At 46.8% G+C, this 22,723-nt stretch overlaps 1 protein-coding gene across 1 annotated transcript in view; it reads left to right on the top strand.

Moving 5' to 3' along the window:
• Nucleotides 1-22,723, top strand: part of LOC115618976 (SET-binding protein-like) — a 280,242-nt gene that overhangs the window by 195,935 nt on the left and 61,584 nt on the right. Inside the window, exon 4 of the mRNA XM_030510989.1 lies at nt 2,988-6,450. Coding sequence (XP_030366849.1) covers nt 2,988-6,450 — 3,463 coding nt within the window. The remainder of the gene's footprint in view (nt 1-2,987; nt 6,451-22,723) is intronic.

Here is a 22,723-nt window from a genome sequence, read left to right as displayed (position 1 = left end):
GGGTTGCTGCTCTCCTTCTTTCCTACATGAGCAATGCTGGACGTTTGCAGCCCCTGCGCAGTTTGGGCCTGGAGCAAGCAGCCCAGCTTCCTCTCAGCTTCCCTGGCATCTTTTAGCTCTCCAACAGCCTCCCGCAGCTCAGCCACCTGCTGCAGGAGGACCTCCACCAGGGCGCACCGAGCGCAGCCCTGTCCATTGTGCACCCTCGCCTCAAGAGACCAGTCGAGGCACTTTCTACACTCCGAGGTCTGCGCCGCAGCCTCCCCTCTCATCGGCTCTGTCTGGGTGCCTACGCTGGCCACCGCCGGGGCAGAGCTCCCAGAGCGGGCACTGGTCCTGAGGCGAGTGCTCACCATCCCGCTCGCCCTGCCTGCGCGAACTGCCGCGCCACGCCCTGGTCGCTCGCGCTCCCTGGCATGGGTTTTTCCCCACTGAGGGCTGGTGCCGTCACTCCTGGCACCGCCCCCTGTGAGTCAGCTGCTCGCGTCAGCTGAGCTGCCGGCTCCTGGGCAAGTCCTGTCGAGGACTTGAGGCTCCCTCGGTCGCTCTTGCCGCTCCGAACTGAGGCTCCGGGATGCTGTGCTTGCCCCCGCTCCGGTGTTAAAGGCGTCCTCTCTGGAGATCCTCACCTCGGCAATTCAGATACTCACCTCGACAATTTTTTGAATTCCTGTTGAAATCAGAGTGCCTTCAGATTCAGCACCTTTGATGACATAGGCATATATTTCTCATGAATTTTAAGATAGATGTTGTGGTGGCCCGTTGTGCTGGACTAATGACAGGGCTATCATTAGGGATATGTTCCAGTCCATCATTTCCAGGACTTTTCCAAGTCAAAAATCATGGTGCCTCAGGAAGATGATGTTTCATGTGAACCTTGGGTGGAAGGCACGCACCTCCAGCCCAGTGGGACCTCACCAGGGTATGGCCGCCTCCCACACACCTCCTCATGCCCAGCTGGCAGCTCACCCAGGCTGGTGGCCTGGGGGCAGGAGAAGCCCCAAATGGCTGAGGTAAAATGAAGCTCAGGAGCTTTGTGATCAGTTTTAAAAAAATAAAATAAAATCAAACTATTGAACTTCAGTGCCAGTGTGGCTAATTTCATTTCGACCCCTCCCTGGCCTCATCCCAAGGATGTGGATATGGGTGGGCTCCATTTTCCAAAGGAGAGCATCAGCAGTGTGGGTCATGGCCACTGCACACTGTGTGGCTGGGAGGCCGCTGTGAGGAGGAGGAGGAGGAACTGATTCATTCCCCAAAGGCTGTTTATGCTTTCAGCTCTTTTCTCAGGCTGAAGAATCCGGGTGTCGCTCACCCGCAACATCTGCAGCTCCACCGCAGCTGCATGTTTTCATTTTCTTGGTACACAATTCCTGGAAATCTCTCCTTTCCCTGAACATGGCTGGTCCATGTGCACAACAGCTGAACTGTCCACACGATTTAAGAGTCCCTGATTACTCCTCAGACAGTGGACCGTAACAGCTTCATCATTATTGCCTATTCCAGAAAAGCCACATACCCATTTTTATATGTGCATGAAACATCAATTTGCCAATAACATATATGTTATTGGCATCAATAATATACATCAATTTGCCAATAAAATGTATGTATGTTTGCTGGTCACTAAATAATGGTCACTAAATAATGCACCATGGACTTGAGGGTGTTTGGCACTTTTCAAATCCCTCTGGAGTTGCTCAGAACTGGGGACACCTCGTTTCCCAGCTCAAAACCCTTTTATGCTGATAGCCTCCTTGCCCTAAAACTTTTGTTGCAAACACCCTGAATGGGGATCTAATGTAATGCTACATATAGAAACTTCATTGTAACAGGGTGTTTGCAGAAACATAAGACACTCAGCAGTTGTTTTCCATTGTTCTTTCCTTGGTTGCACATTATTTTAAGTATCTCATAATTTATTTGGCACTCAGAACAGTGTCATTACAGTTTGCTCAGAATAGTTGTTTGCAGTATTAGGTGTAGAAAATAAGGTGCAGTTTGATCCAGAGCTTTACAAAACAACCTCCTAAATGTAATAGGAGAGAATAAAGGGGAGAGAACAAAAAATAGGGGAAAACAAATGGGTAAAATAGGTCAGTTAATGAAAGTAAAAAAAAAAAAAAAAGTATTTTTTTGCTTTAAGAGACTTTTCAAAAGGTTACAGCTGTAGCAAACATAATTTCTTTAGCTGAAGGAGGCCCACCAATAAAAAAAAGTAGACTTTATTTTGCTCTGTAAGAGTCTTCAGCATAATTCTGCCCTTACTGTAACCTCTGCAACTTGAAGAGCTGCTGTCAGATTAGAAATAATATTGAAAATATCTCTTACCAACATTGCAAATAGCAGATTTTTAAAGTGGAAAGGGAGTAATGCAAATCTTGAACCTGCCAAGCGTGCCTCACACACTTGATGCTGTGCATATGATTTTAAGCACAATGTTTGTGGGGATGACTTCTATGTGGAAATTTAAGCAAGTAAATCTTTGCAGATTCCGGCTTCATAGGGAAGTGGACCCATGAGTTTTCCTCTTGTTTGTTACAACTTCCGAGATAATTTTGCATTTTTCTTGTTTACAACAATGAGCTTAATTGCTGGTGTTAAGCATCAAGTTCTGCAAGGGATTATTTTTTAGGGAAAAGGGATTCTCACCAGGAGGCTGAGTTGCACCGTTCATCTCTTGAAAAGGAATATTTTACTTGTGGTTTAAATTGAAAATCAATAGAATATGTTTCCTTAGCAATTTTGCATTTATAGAAATATTTCCATTGTTTATAAAGTGGGAAAACAAAACTTGTTTACAGTGCATGAATCTAAATGCAAATTTGGCTCAAGTATAAGAATACTTTATATAAGCTCCTAAGCCTTACAAGGACATTGGTTAAGAAGAGTTGTCGTTCACCGTACAAATAAAAAATTGCAACCACGGGTTATGAATGGTTGGATAAACTATTTTTTCCCCCTATTTGTTTTCTGCTACTTTCCAGGTTTATGACAGGCCACAAAAATATTCTGCTCTGCACTATGAACTGGGCCTCCAACAAAACTTCACCAGTGATACCTTAAAATCAAAGCACCAGCAGAAAAGTAGCAACCAGCACCATCTTGACTGGTCAGCAAGTTCCAATACGGGATCTGCTTCTCAAAGTTTCTTCAACAGAGAACCCAGTCAAGAAGCAGTTAGTGCCATCAAGGTCTCCACCTCAGAGCCAGGAGTTTCCTTCAGCAAATCCCAAGCAAAGAAGTTCTGCACCAGCAGCACATGGGGGAAGCTGTCAGCCGGTAGTAAGGAGCTTGCTATTTGCAGTGCAGTCCCATCACCCAACATCATCAGCGTGGCTGCCCAGCCAAGCAGCTCCTCCGAGTGCAATAGGTTTTTGCCTCTCAATGATCGAGATGGAGGTGTGCAGCTGGAGGTCCCCAATCAGCCCACTGGGAGTACAAAGAAGTCCAGCAAAAAGGACTTGATAAGTCAAACCATCCAAACTGCAGACAACGAATGGGTGAAGAGTGCTCAGAAAGCATTTGACAGCAAATCCCATGACAGCATGGAAGGGAAAAAAGAGTCTTACTCGATGGACAGTGTGTTAGATACATCACCCTCTAAGCAGAATCCCACTTCTGCTAGCAGTTGTGAAAGTGACACCAGTCATGTACGAATTACTATCCCAATAAAGTCTTCAACAACAGATACATCTGGCCACAAAAGGAAAAAAAGGCAATACACAAAATCTTCCATAGAGAAAACTATCCAGGAGAAAAGCCTTCATCCTGGACTTGCTATGAGCAGTAAAGTAGCAAATAGGACTAGCTCTCAACCAGAGAGGAGTAAAAAAGATCTTCGAGCCACAAAGCCAGAGAAAGTGATGATTGAAAATGAGTCCCCCTTAGTAGCTATTGACAATGGTGTGCTCACTGACAAATCTTCCCCTAACAGTGCCATCAGACTCAGAAAATCTGTAGCTGTGACATCCACTCTCCTACCCACCGATCATTCCACGTCTGACAAATTATATGAGGTCCAGCACCCCAAACATGCAGGTAAGCGGCGATGGACCTGCAGCAAACCTAAATCTATCCTTCAGGAGACCTCCATGATGACATCTGAGAAGCTGATGGTGGAGCCTCCTTCAGCCTATCCCATCACACCATCCAGCCCTCTGTATACCAATACAGACAGTCTTACTGTGATCACACCTGTCAAGAAAAAAAGAGGACGACCAAAGAAACAGCCTTTGCTCACTGTTGAAACCATTCATGAGGGAACCTCCACCAGCCCGGTGAGTCCAATCAATTATGAATTTCCAGGAACAAAGAAAAGGAAGAGGAGACGGAATCTGGCCAAGTTGGCCCAGATGGTCCCGGGAGAGGAGAAGTCCATCAGTGAACTCAAGTTTCACAAAAAGGTTGGGAAGCTTGGGGTCTTGGATAAGAAGACCATCAAGACCATTAATAAAATGAAGACTCTCAAGAGGAAGAATATTCTCAATCAGATCTTGTCCTCCTGCTCCAGCAGCATAGCTCTGAAAGCAAAAGTCCAGCCACCATCTAGTGTGGGGCCAACCACCATTGATGCCAGACTAGGGAAACAGATCAATGTCAGCAAGAGAGGGACTATCTACATTGGTAAAAAACGGGGCAGAAAGCCAAGAGTAGAGCTGCAGCCTCAGCCAGAAGAACCTAAGACAGCCATCAAGCACTCAAGGCCTGTTTCCAGCCAGCCAGAAAACCCGGCAGTACCTTCCAACCTGCAGTCACTTGTGGCATCATCACCAGCAGCTATTCATCAACTTTCAACACAGTTAGTCAGGACTAATGGCAACCTTAGCCCTGTAAGCACTGAAACAAATTTTTCAGAGTTAAAAACTATGCCAAATCTTCAACCTATCAGTGCTTTTCCTACAAAAACCCAGAAAGGAATGCACAGTGGAACTTGGAAGCTGTCTCCACCCAGGTTAATGGCAAATTCACCTTCCCACCTCTGTGAAATAGGTTCTCTGAAAGAAGCCACGCTGTCGCCAGTGAGCGAATCTCACAGTGAGGAAACCATACCGAGTGACAGTGGGATAGGTACAGACAACAACAGCACTTCTGACCAAGCTGAGAAAAGCTCAGAATCCCACCGGAGATACTCCTTTGATTTCTGCACCCTGGACAACCCAGAGGCTATCCCATCTGACACCAGCACAAAGAACAGGCATGGTCACCAGCAGAAACATCTGATTGTGGATAACTTTCTTTCTCATGAGAGTATTAAAAAGTCAAAACACAAGAGGAAAAGGAAAAGCCTGCAGAACAGAGATGACCTCCAGTTTCTGGCAGACCTTGAGGAACTCATCAATAAGTTTCAAGTGTTCAGGATTTCCCATAGAAGTTACACATTTTATCATGAAAATCCATATCCCAGCATCTTCAGGATTAATTTTGATCACTACTACCCTGTGCCATATATCCAGTATGACCCATTGCTCTATCTTCACAGGACCTCTGACATGAAGTCTAAGAAGAAACGTGGTAGACCTGCCAAAACCAATGACACCATGACAAAGGTGCCTTTTTTACAAGGGTTCGGTTACCCTATTCCCAGTGGGAGTTACTATGCACCCTATGGAATGCCTTACACATCAATGCCTATGATGAATCTTGGTTACTATGGTCAGCATCCAGCTCCTTTTTACCTGTCTCAAACGCTCGGAGAGGCTCCCCCATTTATGAGACCGACCATGCCCCCACCCCAATTCCATGCAAACTCTCATATGAAGATGTCCACCACTGCCAAGCATAAAGCAAAACATGGAATGCACCTACAAACACCTGTGGGAGTGGGCTTTGGAGACATGCAGTCCTCTTTGGCTCCTCCAAAGGTTGGAGGAACAAGCCTTTCAAGTGGCCGACTTCACAAAAGGAAACACAAACATAAGCACAAGCATAAGGATGAGCGAATACTGGGGACAGATGAAGATCTGAGTGGTCTCTTTGCTAGCAAGTCCACTGGCTTCTCCAGCCATGTGATCAACAAAAGGCTAAGCAGCTCAGATAAAGACCTCTCCTTGCTCAACGAGAAAAGCAAGCATAAGGAGAAGCAGAAGCACCAGCATTGTGAAAACAGACACAAAGGTTCAAAGAGTAACTTTAAAGTGGATACGCTGCCTACGTTATCACTTTCTCATGCCCAGCAGTGGACACAGAGTAAAGATAAAAGTGACTCAAGCAATGATCCCATTGACTCTTGCACAAAGAGATACACTGGTAATACCGAGAGTAATGGAAGGTCAGAGTCCTTGGAAATGTTTGATGAAATTAATTCCTCAAGTGAGAAGTGGGACAATGATGCAAGTGGGAATAAAAAAAGAAACTTTGAAGGGTTTGGAACTTACAGGGAAAAGGACATTCAGCCCTTCAGGGTAAATAGGAAGGACAGAAGTACTTACGATTCTTCAGCCTCTTCAGGTAAGCTCTACTTTATTCTATTTTACTTTACTGCATTTAAATTTTCATGTTGAACAAGGAGGGACTTGCCATTTACAGAAAATATGCTTATGAGTCAATAACTTCTCTGGCTTTTTGTAATTGGCTCCCATTCTGCATCCAAACTTTGGGGAAATTTGCTTTGTCCATGAGGAAGATGAAGCAGAGGTGAAGTGACTATGTAGGCCAGCCAGCAAGTCAATGGCCAAGCAAAGCTAAAATTCAGGAATTTTGTCTGAGTTTTCCAGTGTTTCAGGGTTGGACGCTTTTTTGCGTAGCTCTGAAGGGAGTAACTGGAGACACTGGGTCCTTGTAACCACTGAAGGAGAGCAATCATGTAGGTTGGGCACACCTGTACTAAGTGCTAAAATTGTTACAGTCTTTCCTAATTAAGATTGGCACTGTGCTTGCTGCTAGCAATATATCCCCATAATGGATATACCATTAAACACATTTAAGAGGCAGCTGAAAAGGTTTTAACAGTGTGTCATGGTTTAAACCCAGCTGGCAACTAAGTACCATGCAGCTGCTCGCTCACACCCCCCTTCCACCATCCCCAGGTGGGATGGGGAGGAGAATCAAAAGAAATGTAAAACCCGCGGGTTGAGATAAGAACAGTTTAATGATTAATGATTAAAATAAAGCAGAATACACTGCTACTACTAATAATAAGGGAAATAACAAGGAGAGAGATATAAAACTAAAAGGGGGAAGGGAAAGAAACCCCAAACAATAGACAACAGTGATGAACAATACAATTGCTCAACACCCACTGACCAGCCCATCCCCAAGCACCGATCGGCCCCTGACGGGTAACTCCCCTCAGTTTATGTACTGAGCATGATGTGCTGTAGTATGGAATACACCTTTAGCTAGTTTGGGTCAGGTGTCCTGGCTCTGCTCACTCCCAGCTTCTTACTAAAGCCCCACTTGAGGGACCTGGGGAGAGAAATTTGGCCAGGCATTAAGCCAAAACCTTTAAAAGTCTTTGAGTTGTTACACAGCTTTTTAATAAATATTTGTCCTGCCTTTACCTATCTCTCATAGCTTGTTGCGCTTCCTCCAAAAATCTCACCATTGCATTCTGCAACAGCAGCAATTATAATACCTGTTGGCAAGGTAAGCATCCTTCTTATTGGTGTCTAATGTCACAGTGTGGTAGTTGTTGCCCAGCCTTTGGGAGAACAGCCACGATACTAAGCACTGAGTCTCTGCTCTGGCCCACAAAGTGTACAAAAGCCATTTGTTGATGGGTTGGAACAGACGTGTTGGAAGTTGTGGAGCTGGGTCAGTGTCCTATGACTAGTGTGGTATACTGCTGATCCAGAGGGATGCACCATGGTGATAGCTGGGCTGAATGTATGGAGACCCGGAGTACAGTCCTAGCATAAATCTGTCACTTCCAGTCAGCAGATGTCGTGTAAAGTAATTATTCTGAGCATTGAGTGGCTGTGGGAAGGGACTGGTGTCATGGAAACATTAAACTCTAGCCGATTTAGTCTGAAGAGATTTAGGACTCATGAGTTGGAAATATAAACTGAATAGATGAGGAGAGAGGAGGATCCTTTTGACTGCTAAGGACATCTGTTCCTCCCCTGCAGAGAGGAAAAAAAAAAAAAAAAAAGGAATCTGAATCTTGTCTGAGAGACTGAATTGTACTTTACAATATGGAGCTGCTTTCATGATGGTACAGAGGCAGGTGTTTTTCTGCAATATAAATGAATTTAGCTTGGGAACAAGCCCAGAGCTCCTTCACCATCAGATATTTATCGCAAAGCAGATTTTACACTTGGTTCTGGAAAAGGGTGAGCTTTACTGAACCAACCAGTGGTGGATGACATTCTGATATGCTAAAAAAGAGCTTCAAAGAAACATAATTCATAGCCCCCAAAATGAAAAGAGAATCATCTGGGAACACAGAGGGAACAGAGAATTTGTATAACCTGCCAATGTAAGGCGATTACATTTTTTATTGACTTGTAACTGATTCAGATCCAAAGACTGATCATACTTAAGCCACCTAGACATTTCCATTTCCTTCACTGAGATCTGGACTATAGCAATGAAAAGCACTCTAAAATGAGAGCTTATCCCATGAAAACATTCTCATTCATGATATATTATATCAGACCAATTGCGACACCCAGAAATATTGGAAAAGAGACTGGATTCAGTCACTGGTTATATCAGGGCCACTTCATGCTTGACAAAGAACAAAATTATACTCCAAGTGCTGCAGTGGCTATTTCATTAAGGAAGTTGTGTCTTAGCAGACAAAGGTTAAAAGTCTTCAAAATTTTTAACAAGGCTATTTCTCAATTTTTTAGTGGAAGTTGCTGATTTCGCAGTTTGACAACAGTTGGATTTGTAGCCTTTTCACTTTCTGAACAGAAGATGTTTGCTAAACCTATACTTTCCAATTTAATATATTTCACTTAGGTGTAGCAAATTGTCAAGAGAAAATTCTCAGCACTGCTGAACCCATGTGTATTCCAAAGTAGGGTCATGATCCCCACCATGCTGACTTGGAAATAGAATTGGTAAAGAAAAAGTCCATTTCATGTTATTTTCCTTCAGTTTATTGTCCATGATGATAAAAACATAAGATGGATATCTGTGATAAGAGAACCATTTAGTGCTCTTTGGCATTCAGGCATTGCAGTTTGTTTCAGTGTGGCGTGCTGGTGCAGGTGCCATTGTATTGTTATTTTTATTATCTGTGTCATAACAGCCATTTCTGAAAAATTTACAGTTCCCCAGTGCTATGTAGTGGTCATGCATATGGTAGAAAAAAAGTCCTGCCATGTAACCTTAAAACCTGTGTACGATGTTAAAATCTAGAAAGATTAGGATGTCAAAGGAAGAGTTGTACCTCTTTCTGGAGGAGCTGGCTGCAGTCCTGGCACAAGAAATCTGTACCAAGAGTCCCATCGAGGGAGTGCCACCAGCCACCTTGGTTGGCCACAACAAACATCCATTCCCTGTAATGCACTATCTTGGACTATCACTGGCCATTGATTAGTGGGGACCTTGTGAGATTAGCTCATTTTACATCTCTTGGGACCTGTTGGAGTTAAACATGCAGTGTTAGTGCATATGGCTATTCTCCCAGTGCACTACCTGTTTCTCCACCATTATTCTGGAGAAACTGGAGTCCTTCCAATAAACACTAATTATTAACTCTTCCCACCTTCCTTCCCATCCACTCCCCATGACCTGTTGCATCCTGCTGCATCCTGCTGCATTTTTCTGAAATTGCTATATTTGTAAGATTCCTTGTGCTCACCTAACCCTCCTGCATTCATAAGGACTAATTAATCAAAACTAATTAAATCCTGCTTTCCTGTTTGGAGGGTGCAGAAGACCAGTCCAGTGGCATCAGTCTGGCCTATAGGCAAGGATACAGCAGTGTTTCAGATCCTGGCATGCCATAGTCATATTGTCACTTGGGCACATCCTAAACTGAACTTAAAAGTTGTGTACACCAAGCATTGACTGGGTTGACTCCCTCCTTCCACTCCCCAAAGCCAGAGGTACACCTCACACATTTGCAAAATGCTGAGGCACCTCTGGCACTCTGCGACCCGAGGCACTGTGCACAGCTTGGTGGCTGATCCTTTAATCTGCTCTCTAGTAGTTACTAAAGCCCCAGGTGAGGGACCCAGGGAAAGGCCACAGATTGGTGCCACAGCTGGGCTGGGGAGATGGAGAGGAGAGCTGTATTTTAAAGAGGTCCTCATAGCAAACTACATATCTCCTTGCCATGTGTCTGCCTGCTTCACTCTCATACGTGATGCTGAAGAAGAGACTTGTATTGCTGATAAGCAGTCTCAATGCCATAGCTTGTGCCTTGGAAAAAAGCAGGAATAATTACCTCTTCCCTATTTCCTTAGGTGGACAAATAAGGAAAAGCACATTTAACATTTTAAGGTGCATAGATAAAATGGCAATTTGTGTATACAACCTGTCTGATTATGTCCTAGTTAGAACCATCGCAGGCCAGGCTGTACCTGGAGGTGAAGCAGAGGTCAAAAGTTGCCATATGCAGGTTGTATTTCTGCTTAACTTACCTACAAGCCCCCCCCCACGCCTTCCCCCCTTAACATCCAGCAGTGCTACAAGATTAAATTCTTCTGATTTGACCTTTCCTCCTCAGATAGTCTGTATGGTTCTGGTTTAACTCTGAAGGAATCAGTATCAGCTTTAGATGGAGGATGGGCATCACACAGTGAGTAGTGTTTGGCCCTACGACTTGAGTGGGAGAAGAGGGGCTGTGTCATGCATGCATACATATGCAAGTCATGCTTATTAAATGCACAAATATTTGTTATATTTGTTTATTTACCAATTATATAAAAAGTGCCCTTGTTCCTGTTAAAAAGCCTTACATTGGGTGATTATACCTTCCGAAAGGACAGTTAGGAGGAATACTGGAGGAAGGGAGAAGTGACAATTGAATGAACAGCATTCATCTGATGTCAGCATAAACACGCTCTACAAGCACTGAGCAGTGTCATCTATCCAGATGAGAATTCTTCCCCCACAAAACTCCCCTCAGTTTCCTGCTGGAATAGGCAACTGCCACAACACCGAAAAAATCTCTGGTTCATCCTCTCTCAGAAGTCAAATTCGTTAGTGTAACTTAAAACAGGACTTGCTATGAGCAAAACCAAACATGGTGAAATACTGGCAAAGCCACCACAAGTTTTGTTTTGGTTTGAGGTACGTGTTGTCTGTTGGGTTTGGTTTTGGCTTTTTTTAAGTAACAGCATATGCAGTTTTGGACTATTATCATGTAGCTGTAATCAGCTACAGTTATACACAGAGAAAGGATCTGTATTTCAATAGCTTTTTTAGGTGTTGTGGGGTTCTGGAGAATGCACATCCAAATTACAGTCTGATTGTAAGCCCTCTCTGTCAAGTCACCGGGAAGAAGAATGATTTCAAATGGGGCCCTGAGCAACAACAAGCCTTTGAACAAATTAAACGAGAAATACTTCATGCAGTAGCCCTTGGACCTGTCCGGGTGTCCTGGGTTCAGCTATAGCAGTCATTTTTCTCCTGCTTAGCAGCTGGTGCAGTGCTGTGTTTTTTAACTTTCAGCCTGGGAACAACGCTGATAACACTGATGTTTTTAGTAGTTGCTAAGTAATGTTTATTCCAACCAAGGACTTTCTCAGTCTCATGCTTTGCCAGGGAGGAGGGGAAGCCGGGAGGAAGCAGAGACAGGACACCTGACCCAAACTAGCCAAAGGGGTATTCCATACCACAGCACGTCATGCCCAGTATATAAACCGGGGGGAGTTACCCGGAAGGCCCTGATCACTGCTCGGGTCGGGCTGGGTATCGGTCGGCGGGTGGTGAGCAATTGTATCCTCTCCCCTTGTTATTTCACTAATTGTTATTATCATTGGTGGTAGCAGTAGTGGTTTTGTGTTATACCTTAGTTGCGGGACTGCTCTTATCTCAACCCGTGGGAGTTACATTCTTCCCATTCTCCTCCCCATCCCTCCGGGAGCGGGGGGAGGAAGAAGGGGGGGGGGGGAGTGAGAGAGCGGCTGTGTGGTTCTGAGTTACCGGCTGGGCTCAAACCACGACAGTTCTTTTTGGCGCCCAACGTGGGGCTCGAAAGGTTAAGATAACGACAGATCTGACCAGAGTGTGTTTAATCATATTTGTGATAAGCATTCATTGTTACTACTCATCACAATGGTGATTATTTGGCTCTCAGACTTGTTGCGCTTGATCTCAGAGTTTCAGCATGTTGTACCTTACTTACAGCCACTATTTGCTGTTTTAGCGTTTCTCGGCTGGGGGGCCTGGGCTAAGGTTCTTGTTTCACTGTACTTCATGGTAATGACTTGTAATACAATAGACTCATTGATCATGAAACTGGTCTGGTTTGTGCTTCCAGCGTGGCCATCACCACTATACATTGGGAGGTATATAATGAAATATTTTAGCAATTGCATATCTTTTTTTTTCTCCTCGGGGGGTAAACTTACGAAGGAAGCATTCTCTTTCACCCACCATTCCCCCACCAGCCTATTTGCAACAGCAGTTGAGAGTTCTGAAGGTTTTAGATGGCCTTTGAATACCCTTGAAACCTGCCTGCTGATTGTGCTGGGGATCAGCATGTTGGCAAACATACGGAGTGTGTTTTACCCACGGCCATCCCGTTGTAGGAACATCCTATTTCGTTTAATGTCAAAAATTCAGCAGTATCAGGTTCGAATCTGGTCTAGGGTTAGACGACGATATAGGAGGACCACCAGGAGATTTTCCCTGAGGCTGGACAGTTATGAGTGGCAGGGTGTGTGGGATAGTATGGGCAAGTACCTAGGCCAGTGGGCCCCTCCAGTGCTTTGGAACTTCACCACTGAACAAGTGCAACATCCGGAAAAACTAGTAAAACACTTAAACGAGGTGTGCTGTCGTCCTGGTTATACCAGAGAGGGACAAATCTTGGCAACGTGCTGGGGCTTGGCCTATGCCTACAGAGCCCTGCTCAACACTATCCAGCACCTTCAAAGGGAAAAAAATGTCTCTGGATCTGATGGCAAAGCAACAGACAACGCAGCTATGCCAACTACAAGCACAGCAGCTACTCAGACCCTGACCACACCAGACAACGCAACTACTCCAACTTCTAATACAGCAGTTACACCAACCCCAGTGACAAGCACAACAGCTACTCAAACCCTGACAGCAACAGACAATGTGGCTACTCCAAGCACCGCAGCCACACCAACCCCAGTGACAAGCACAGTAGCTACTCAAACCCCGATAGCAACAGACAATATAGCTACTCCAAGCACCGCAGCTACACCAACCCCAGTGACATGCACAGTAGCTATTCAAACCCCAACAGCAACAGACAATGCAGCTGTTGGTGTTACTCAACTCCCAAGTACAACAGCTGCACCAACCCCAGCAATAGACATTGCAACCACTCCAATCCTAGTGGCAGACACTGCAGCCACTCCAACCACAGTGACAAACACTGCAGCTAAACCAAATGTCCAGTTTGTGACAATGTCTGTTGCCCCTGTAAGCAAAAGCAGACGAGAGGCACAAAGTGCAACCCGCGAAGCGAAGAAAGATGAAGACCCAATGCCATTACTACATGCAACAGCATCTGAACAAGAGTTACTACTACGTGGGTCAGAGGAAGAGGAAGAAGAAGAAGAGGTCACTTCTCGACCCCGGACCTCAACCGAACTGCGGAATATGCGAAAAGATTTCACCCGTCTTCCAGGGGAGCACATTGTCACCTGGTTGCTCTGGTGCTGGGACAATGGGGCCGATGGTCACGAACTAGAAGGTAGGGAAGCCAAGCAGCTGGGATCACTTGCTAAGGAAGGAGGAATTGACAAAGCGATTGCAAGAGAGAAGCGAGCCCTCAGTCTTTGGAGGCGGCTCCTGGCAGCTGTGAAGGAAAGGTTTCCCTACAAAGACGATATTACGAATCGCTCAGCCAACTGGACCACGATAGAGAAAGGCATCCAGTCCCTGAGGGAATCAGCCATTATAGAGATGATCTATCGTAGGCCGGATTCCAGGAACACATCCGTAGATCCAGATGAAGTCGAATGTACACGACCCATGTGGCGGAAACTTACACGGAGTGCGCCATCATCATATGCCCACACATTGGCATCAATGACCTGGAATGATGGAATATCACCAACAGTGGATTAACTGATTCGTCAACTCCGAGAGTTCGAAGACAATCTCACCCCTTCCATCATTTCAGCTGTGGAAAAACTGTCCCAGGAGTTCAAACAATTGAGAGACGATTTATCCGATCTATCCAGCTCCCCACGCGTACCAACCCATGTCTCAGCTATTAACAGAAGGCGCCCTACTGCTCGAGAAAGAAAATATAGGAGGTACACGCCACGGGCCACCCTATGGTTTTACCTGCGGGATCACGGAGAAGACATGAGAAAGTGGGATGGAAAACCTACTTCAGCTCTGGAGCAACGGGTGCGTGAACTGAAGAGGAGAACAATGGTCAAGGATGATCCTCCCAGGAAAGCTGCTGCTCCAGTCTCTGGCGAGCAGTTTCCCAGATGGAGCGAAAGAGCTGATTTTACTCCAGCTCCTGTGATAAGGAATACTAATCCCTTTCTACAAGACAGAAGCGGAGAATTTTGTGATCACTATTAGAGGGGCCCTGCCTCCAGCCAGGTGGAGGAGAGGGATAATCGGGTTTACTGGACTGTGTGGATCAGATGGCCTGGCACATCAGTCCCACAGAAGTATAAGGCTCCAGTAGATACCGGTGCACAGTGTACTCTGATGCCATCAAGGTATCAAGGGGTGAAACCCATTTCTATTTCTGGAGTGACAGGAGGATCCCAAGCGTTAACTATGCTGGAAGCTGAAATCAGCCTGACTGGGAAGGAGTGGCAAAAGCTCCCCATTGTAACTGGTCCAGGGGCTCCATGCATCCTTGGCATAGACTATCTCAGGAGAGGGTATTTCAAAGACCCAAAAGGGTATAGATGGGCTTTTGGTATCGCTGCCTTGGAGACGGAGGAAATTAAGCAGCTGTCCACCTTGCCCGGTCTCTCAGAGGATCCTTCTGTTGTGGGGTTGCTGAAGGTCGAAGAACAACAAGTGCCAATTGCGACCACAACAGTGCACCGGCGGCAATATCGCACCAACCGAGACTCCTTGATTCCCATCCATAAGCTGATCCGCAGACTGGAGAGCCAAGGAGTGATCAGCAGGACCCGCTCACCCTTTAATAGCCCCATATGGCCAGTGCAAAAGTCTAATGGAGAGTGGAGATTAACAGTAGACTATCGTGGCCTGAACGAAGTCACACCACCATTGAGTGCTGCCGTACCGGACATGTTAGAACTTCAATATGAACTGGAGTCAAAGGCATCGAAGTGGGATGCCACAATTGACATTGCCAATGCATTTTTCTCAATCCCTTTGGCAGCAGAATGCAGGCCACAGTTTGCTTTCACTTGGAGGGGCGTCCAGTACACTTGGAACCGACTGCCCCAGGGGTGGAAACACAGCCCTACCATCTGCCATGGATTGATCCAGACTGCACTGGAACAGGGGCAAGCTCCAGAACACCTGCAATACATTGATGACATCATCGTGTGGGGTGATACAGCGGAAGAAGTTTTTGAGAAAGGGAGGAAGATAATCCAAATCCTGCTGAAGGCCGGTTTTGCCATAGAACGGAATAAGGTCAAGGGACCTGCACAGGAGATTCAATTTTTGGGAATAAAATGGCAAGATGGATGCCGCCAGATCCCCACAGACGTGATCAACAAGATAACAGCAATGTCTCCACCAACTAACAAGAAAGAAACACAAGCTTTCTTAGGTGTTGTGGGGTTCTGGAGAATGCACATCCCAAATTACAGTCTGATTGTAAGCCCTCTCTACCACGTGACCCGGAAGAAGAATGATTTCAAATGGGGCCCTGAGCAACAACAAGCCTTTGAACAAATTAAACGAGAAATACTTCATGCAGTAGCCCTTGGACCAGTCCGGGCCGGGCCAGATGTGAAAAATGTGCTCTATACCGCAGCTGGGGAGAATGGTCCTACCTGGAGCCTCTGGCAGAAAGCTCCAGGGGAGACTCGAGGTCGACCCCTTGGCTTTTGGAGTCGGGGATATAAAGGATCCGAGGCCAGCTACACTCCCACTGAAAAAGAGATACTGGCAGCCTATGAAGGGGTTCGAGCTGCCTCAGAACTGATCGGAACTGAAGCGCAGCTCCTCCTGGCACCCCAGTTGCCTGTGCAGGGCTGGATGTTCAAAGGCAGGGTCTCCTCTACACATCATGCAACTGATGCTACATGGAGTAAGTGGGCCGCACTAATTACACAACAAGCTCGAATAGGAAATCCCAGTCGTCCAGGAATTCTAGAAGTCATCATGGACTGGCCAGAGGGCAAAGATTTTGGGATGTCACCAGAAGAGGAGGTGACGCGTGCTGAAGAGGCCCCACCATATAATGAACTGCCAGAGAGTGAAAAGCAATATGCCTTGTTTACTGATGGGTCCTGCTGTATTGTGGGAAAGCATCAGAGATGGAAGGCAGCTGTGTGGAGTCCCCTGGAACAAGTTGCAGAAACTGCTGAGGGAGAGGGTGAATCAAGGCAGTTTGCAGAGGTGAAAGCCATCCAGCTGGCCTTGGACATTGCTGAATGAGAAAAATGGCCAGTACTTTATCTCTATACTGACTCATGGATGGTGGCAAATGCCCTGTGGGGGTGTTTGCAGCAATGGAAGCAGAGCAACTGGCAACGCAGAAGTAAACCCATCTGGGCTGCTGCATTGTGGCAAGATATCGCTGCTCAGGTGCAGAACCTGGTGGTGAAGGTACGCCACATAGATGCTCATGTACCCAAGAGTCGGGCCACTGAGGAACACCAGAATAACCAGCAAGTGGATAAAGCTGCTAAGATTAAAGTGGCTCAGATGGACTTGGTTTGGCAACATAAGGGTGAATTATTTTTAGCCTGGTGGGCCCATGACACCTCAGGCCATCAAGGCAGAGAGGCAACATATAGATGGGCTCGTGATCGAGGGGTGGACTTAACGATGGACACTATTGCCCAGGTTATTCACAAATGTGAAACATGTGCTGCAGTTAAGCAAGCCAAACAGCTAAAGCCTCTCTGGTATGGAGGACGATGGCTGAAGTACAAGTATGGGGAGGCCTGGCAGACTGACTATATCACACTCCCACCAACCCGCCAAGGCAAGCGCTGTGTGCTTACCATGGTGGAAGCAACCACCGGCTGGCTGGAAACATACACTGTGTCCCATGCCACTGCCCGGAACACTATCCTGGGCCTTGAGAAACAAGTCTTGTGGCGACACGGCACCCCAGAGAGAATTGAGTCAGACAATGGGACTCATTTCGGAACAACCTCATAGACACTTGGGCCAAAGAGCATGGCATCGAGTGGGTATATCACATCGCCTACCATGCACCAGCCTCTGGGAAGATCGAACGGTACAATGGGCTGTTAAAAACTACTCTGAGAGCAATGGGTGGTGGGACTTCCAAACACTGGGATACACATTTACCAAAAGCCACCTGGTTGGTGAACAGTAGGGGATCTGCCAACAGGGCTGGCCCAGCCCAATCAGAACTTCTATGTACTGTAGAGGGGGATAAAGTTCCTGTGGTGCACATAAAGAATTTGTTGGGGAAGACAGTCTGGGTTATTCCTGCTTCAGGTAAAGGCAAACCCACTCGTGGGGTTGCTTTTGCTCAGGGACCTGGATATACTTGGTGGGTAATGCGGGAAGATGGGGAAGTCCGATGTGTACCTCAAGGGGATTTGATTTTGGGGGAAAACAGACAATGAACTCAATTGTACGCTGTTGCCTGCTCTATAACACTTTTATAGCCCACCAGCTAGATATCTTCAGGTCGCCAGCCATTGACCCTGACTTCCCTCCGATCATCACCTCAACAAAGAATGAATTTTGAGGAAACCAGATGAGCTCAGCAGTGACCAGATGAGTTCGGCGGTATCATCAGCAGGCAACAACCCAACACTACGTACCGTCCCTCCTGCCCTGAAAGACTATTACAAGAGATGGAGCCTGACATCATGGACTCGATGAGTTCAGCAGTTTTACAGGGATTGGTCCATGGACTAGGGAATGATATCTTTCTCTGTGTGTGGGTGTGGGTGTATATATATGTGTATATATGGGACAGGGGTGATGGTGTGCTGAGAGATGTGGGATCTGAGCATGACATGAATGGTATGGAATAAGGGGTGGATACTGTCCTGGGCTCAGCTATAGCAGTCATTTTTCTCCTGCTTAGTAGCTGGTGCAGGGCTGTGTTTTTTAACTTTCAGCCTGGGAACGACGCTGATAACACTGATGTTTTTAGTTGTTGCTAAGTAATGTTTATTCCAACCAAGGACTTTCTCAGTCTCATGCTTTGCCAGGGAGGAGGGGAAGCCGGGAGGAAGCAGAGACAGGACACCTGACCCAAACTAGCCAAAGGGGTATTCCATACCACAGCACGTCATGCCCAGTATATAAACCGGGGGGAGTTACCCGGAAGGCCCAGATCACTGCTCGGGTCGGGCTGGGTATCGGTCGGCGGGTGGTGAGCAATTGTATCCTCTCCCCTTGTTATTTCACTAATTGTTATTATCATTGGTGGTAGCAGTAGTGGTTTTGTGTTATACCTTAGTTGCGGGACTGCTCTTATCTCAACCCGTGGGAGTTACATTCTTCCCATTCTCCTCCCCATCCCTCCGGGAGCGGAGGGAGGAAGAAGGGGGGGCGGGGAGTGAGCGAGCGGCTGTGTGGTTCTGAGTTACCGGCTGGGCTCAAACCACGACACCGGGCCGGACCAGATGTGAAAAATATGCTCTATACCGCAGCTGGGGAGAATGGCCCTACCTGGAGCCTCTGGCAGAAAGCTCCAGGGGAGACTCGAGGTCGACCCCTTGGCTTTTGGAGTCGGGGATATAAAGGATCCGAGGCCAGCTACACTCCCACTGAAAAAGAGATACCGGCAGCCTATGAAGGAGTTCAAGCTGCTTCAGAAGTGATTGGAACTGAAGCACAGCTTATCCTGGCACCCCGGTTGCCTGTGCTGGGCTGGATGTTCAAAGGCAGGGTCTCCTCTACACATCATGCAACTGATGCTACATGGAGTAAGTGGGCTGCACTAATTACACAACGAGCTCGAATAGGAAATCCCAGTCGTCCAGGAATTCTAGAAGTCATCATGGACTGGCCAGAGGGCAAAGATTTGGGGATGTCACCAGAAGAGGAGGTGACGCGTGCTGAAGAGGCCCCACCATATAATGAACTGTCAGAGAATGAAAAGCAATATGCCTTGTTTACTGATGGGTCCTGCTGTATTGTGGGAAAGCACTGGAGATGGAAGGCAGCTGTGTGGAGTCCCCTGTGAAAAGTTGCAGAAACTGCTGAAGGAGAGGGTGAATGGAGTCAGTTTGCAGAGGTGAAAGCCATCCAGCTGGCCTTGGACATTGCTGAACGAGAAAAATGGCCAGTACTTTATCTCTAGACTGACTCATGGATGGTGGCAAATGCCCTGTGGGGGTGGTTGCAGCAATGGAAGCAGAGCAACTGGCAACGCAGAAGTAAACCCATCTGGGCTGCTGCATTGTGGCAAGATATCGCTGCCCGGGTGCAGAACCTGGTGGTGAAGGTACGCCACGTAGATGCTCATGTACCCAAGAGTCAGGCCACTGAGGAACACCAGAATAACCAGCAAGTGGATAAAGCTGCTAAGATTAAAGTGGCTCAGATGGACCTAGATTGGCAACATAAGGATGAATTATTTTTAGCCAGGTGGGCCCATGACACCTCAGGCCATCAAGGCAGAGATGCAACATATAGATGGGCTCGTGCTCGAGGGGTGGACTTACCAATGGACACTATTGCCCAGGTTATTCACGAATGTGAAACATGTGCTGCAATTAAGCAAGCCAAGCGGTTAAAGCCTCTCTGGTATGGAGGATGATGGCTGAAGTACAAGTATGGGGAGGCCTGGCAGATTGACTATATCACACTCCCACCGACCCGCCAAGGCAAGTGCTATGTGCTTACCATGGTGGAAGCAACCACCAGTTGGCTGGAAACATACGCTGTGCCCCACGCCACTGCCCGGAACACTATCCTGGGCCTTGAGTAACAAGTCTTGTGGTGACACGGCACCCCAGAGAGAATTGAGTCAGACAATGGGACTCATTTCCGGAACAACCTTATAGATACTTGGGCCAAAGAGCATGGCATTGAGTGGGTATTTCACATCCCCTGTCATGCACCAGCCTCTGGGAAAATCAAACTGTACAATGGGCTGTTAAAAATACACGGAGAGCAATGGGTGGTGGGACTTTCAAACACTGGGATACCCATTTACCAAAAGCCACCTGGTTGGTCAACACTAGGGGATCTGCCAACAGGGTTGGCCCAGCCCAATCAGAACTTTTACATACTGTAGAGGGGGATAAAGTTCCTGTGGTGCCCAGAAAGAATTTGTTGGGGAAGACAGTATGGGTTATTCCTGCTTCAGGCAAAGGCAAACCCACTCGTGGGGTTGCTTTTGCTCAGGGACCTGGATATACTTGGTGGGTAATGCGGGAAGATGGGGAAGTCCAGTGTGTACCTCAAGGGGATTTAATTTTGGAGGAAAACAGCCAATGAACTCAATTGTATGCTGTTGCCTGCTCTATAACACTTTTGTGGCCCACCAGCTAGATATCTTCAGGTTGCCAGTAACTGACCCTGACTTCCCTCCTATCATCATCCCAACAAAGAATGAATTTTGACAAAACCAGATGAGCTCAGCAGTGACCAGACAAGTTCAGCGGTGTCATCAGCAGGCAACAACCCAACACTACACACCGTCCCTCCTGCCCTGAAAAGACTATTACAAGAGATGGAGCCTGACATCATGGACTGGATGAATTCAGCAACTTATAGGGATTGTTCCATGGACTAGGGAATGATATCTTTCTCTTTGTGTGTGGGTGTGGGTGTATATATATGTGTATATATGGGACAGGGGCGATGGTGTGTTGAGAGATGTGGGATCTGAGCATGACGTGAATGGTATGGAATAAGGGGTGGATACTGTCCTGGGTTCAGCTATAGCAGTCGTTTTTCTCCTTCTTAATAGGTGGTGCAGTGCTGTGTTTTTAACTTTACTCTGGGAACAACGCTGATAACACACCGATGTTTTTAGTTGTTGCTAAGTAATGTTTACTCTGACCAAGGACTTTCTCAGTCTCATGCTTTGCCAGGGAGGAGGGGAAGCCAGGAGGAAGCAGACACAGGACACCTGACCCAAACTAGCCGAAGGGGTATTCCATACCACAGCACCCCATGCCCAGTATATAAACTGGGGGGAGTTACCCGGTAGATCCAGATCTCTGCTCAGGTCGGGCTGGGTATCGGTCAGCGGGTGGTGAGCAATTGTATCCTCTCCCTTTGTTGTTTCCTTTATCATGATTTTCATTGGTGGTGGTAGTAGTGGTTTTGTATTATACCTTAGTTACTGGACTGCTCTTCCGTCAACCCGTGGGAGTTACATTCTTCTGATTCCCCTCCCCATCCCTCCGGGAGCGGGGGGAGGAAGAAGGGAGGGGAGTGAGCGAGTGGCTGCATTGTTCCGAGTTACTGGCTGGGCTCAAACCACCACAATGCTGAAGCCACTTCCACTTCCATCACCTCTGCACTTGCCCAGAGTGTTTTCCCTAGCATATTCTTTATGTGCACTGCAGGAACTTTATCAGCCTCTACTGTACGTAAAAATTTTGATTGGGCTGGGCTTTTCCTAAATGTGCATCCCAATGTTTGAAGGTCACACCACCCATTGCTCTCAGTGTAGTTTTTGTCAGTGGATTGTACTGTTTGATTTTCCTAGAGGCTGGTGCATGGTAGGGGATGTGATATACCCACTCAATGCCATGCTCTTTGGCCCAAGTGTCTATAAGGTTGTACCAGAAATGAGTCCCACTGTCTGACTCAATTCTTTCTGGGGTGCCATGTCTCTTTGAAACTTGGTTTTCAAGGCCCAGGATAGTGTTACGGGTAGTGCCATAGGGCACAGCGTATGTTTCCAGCCATCTGGTGGTTGCTGCCGCTATGGTAAGCACATGATGCTTGCCTTGGTGGGTTGGTGGGAGTGTGATATAGTCAGTCTGCCAGGCCTCATCATATTTATATTTTAGCCATTGTCCTCCATACCAGAGAGGCTTTAACCACTTGGCTTGCTTAACTGTGTCACATGTTTCACATTCATGAACAACCTGGGCAATGGTGTCAGTGGTCAAGTTAACCTTCTCTTCTTGATGGCCTGAGGTGTCATGGGCCCACGGGGCTAAAAATAATTCACCCTTATGATGTCAATCTATGTCCATCTGAGCCACTTCAATCTTAGCAGCTTTATCCACCTGTTGGTTGTTCTGGTGTTCCTCAGTGGCCTGACTCTTGGGTACATGAGCATCTACCTACGTGGCATACCTTCACCATCAGCTTTTGCACCCAGGCAGCAATAACTTGCCGTGGTGTAGCACCCGGATGGGTTTACCTTTGTGTTGCCAGTTACATTGCTACAACCACCCCCACAGGGCATTTACCACCATCTATGAGTCAGTAGAGACATAAAGTACTGGCCATTTTTCTTGTTCAGCAATGTCCAAGGCCAGCTGGATGGCTTTCATCTCTGCAAAGTGACTCGATTCACCCTCTCCTTCAGCAGTTT

This window comes from Strigops habroptila, chromosome W, assembly GCF_004027225.2.
Source record: "Strigops habroptila isolate Jane chromosome W, bStrHab1.2.pri, whole genome shotgun sequence".
NCBI lineage: Eukaryota > Metazoa > Chordata > Aves > Psittaciformes > Psittacidae > Strigops > Strigops habroptila.
Note: the sequence above shows the minus strand (reverse complement) of the source record. Positions and strands in the feature narration are given on the sequence as shown.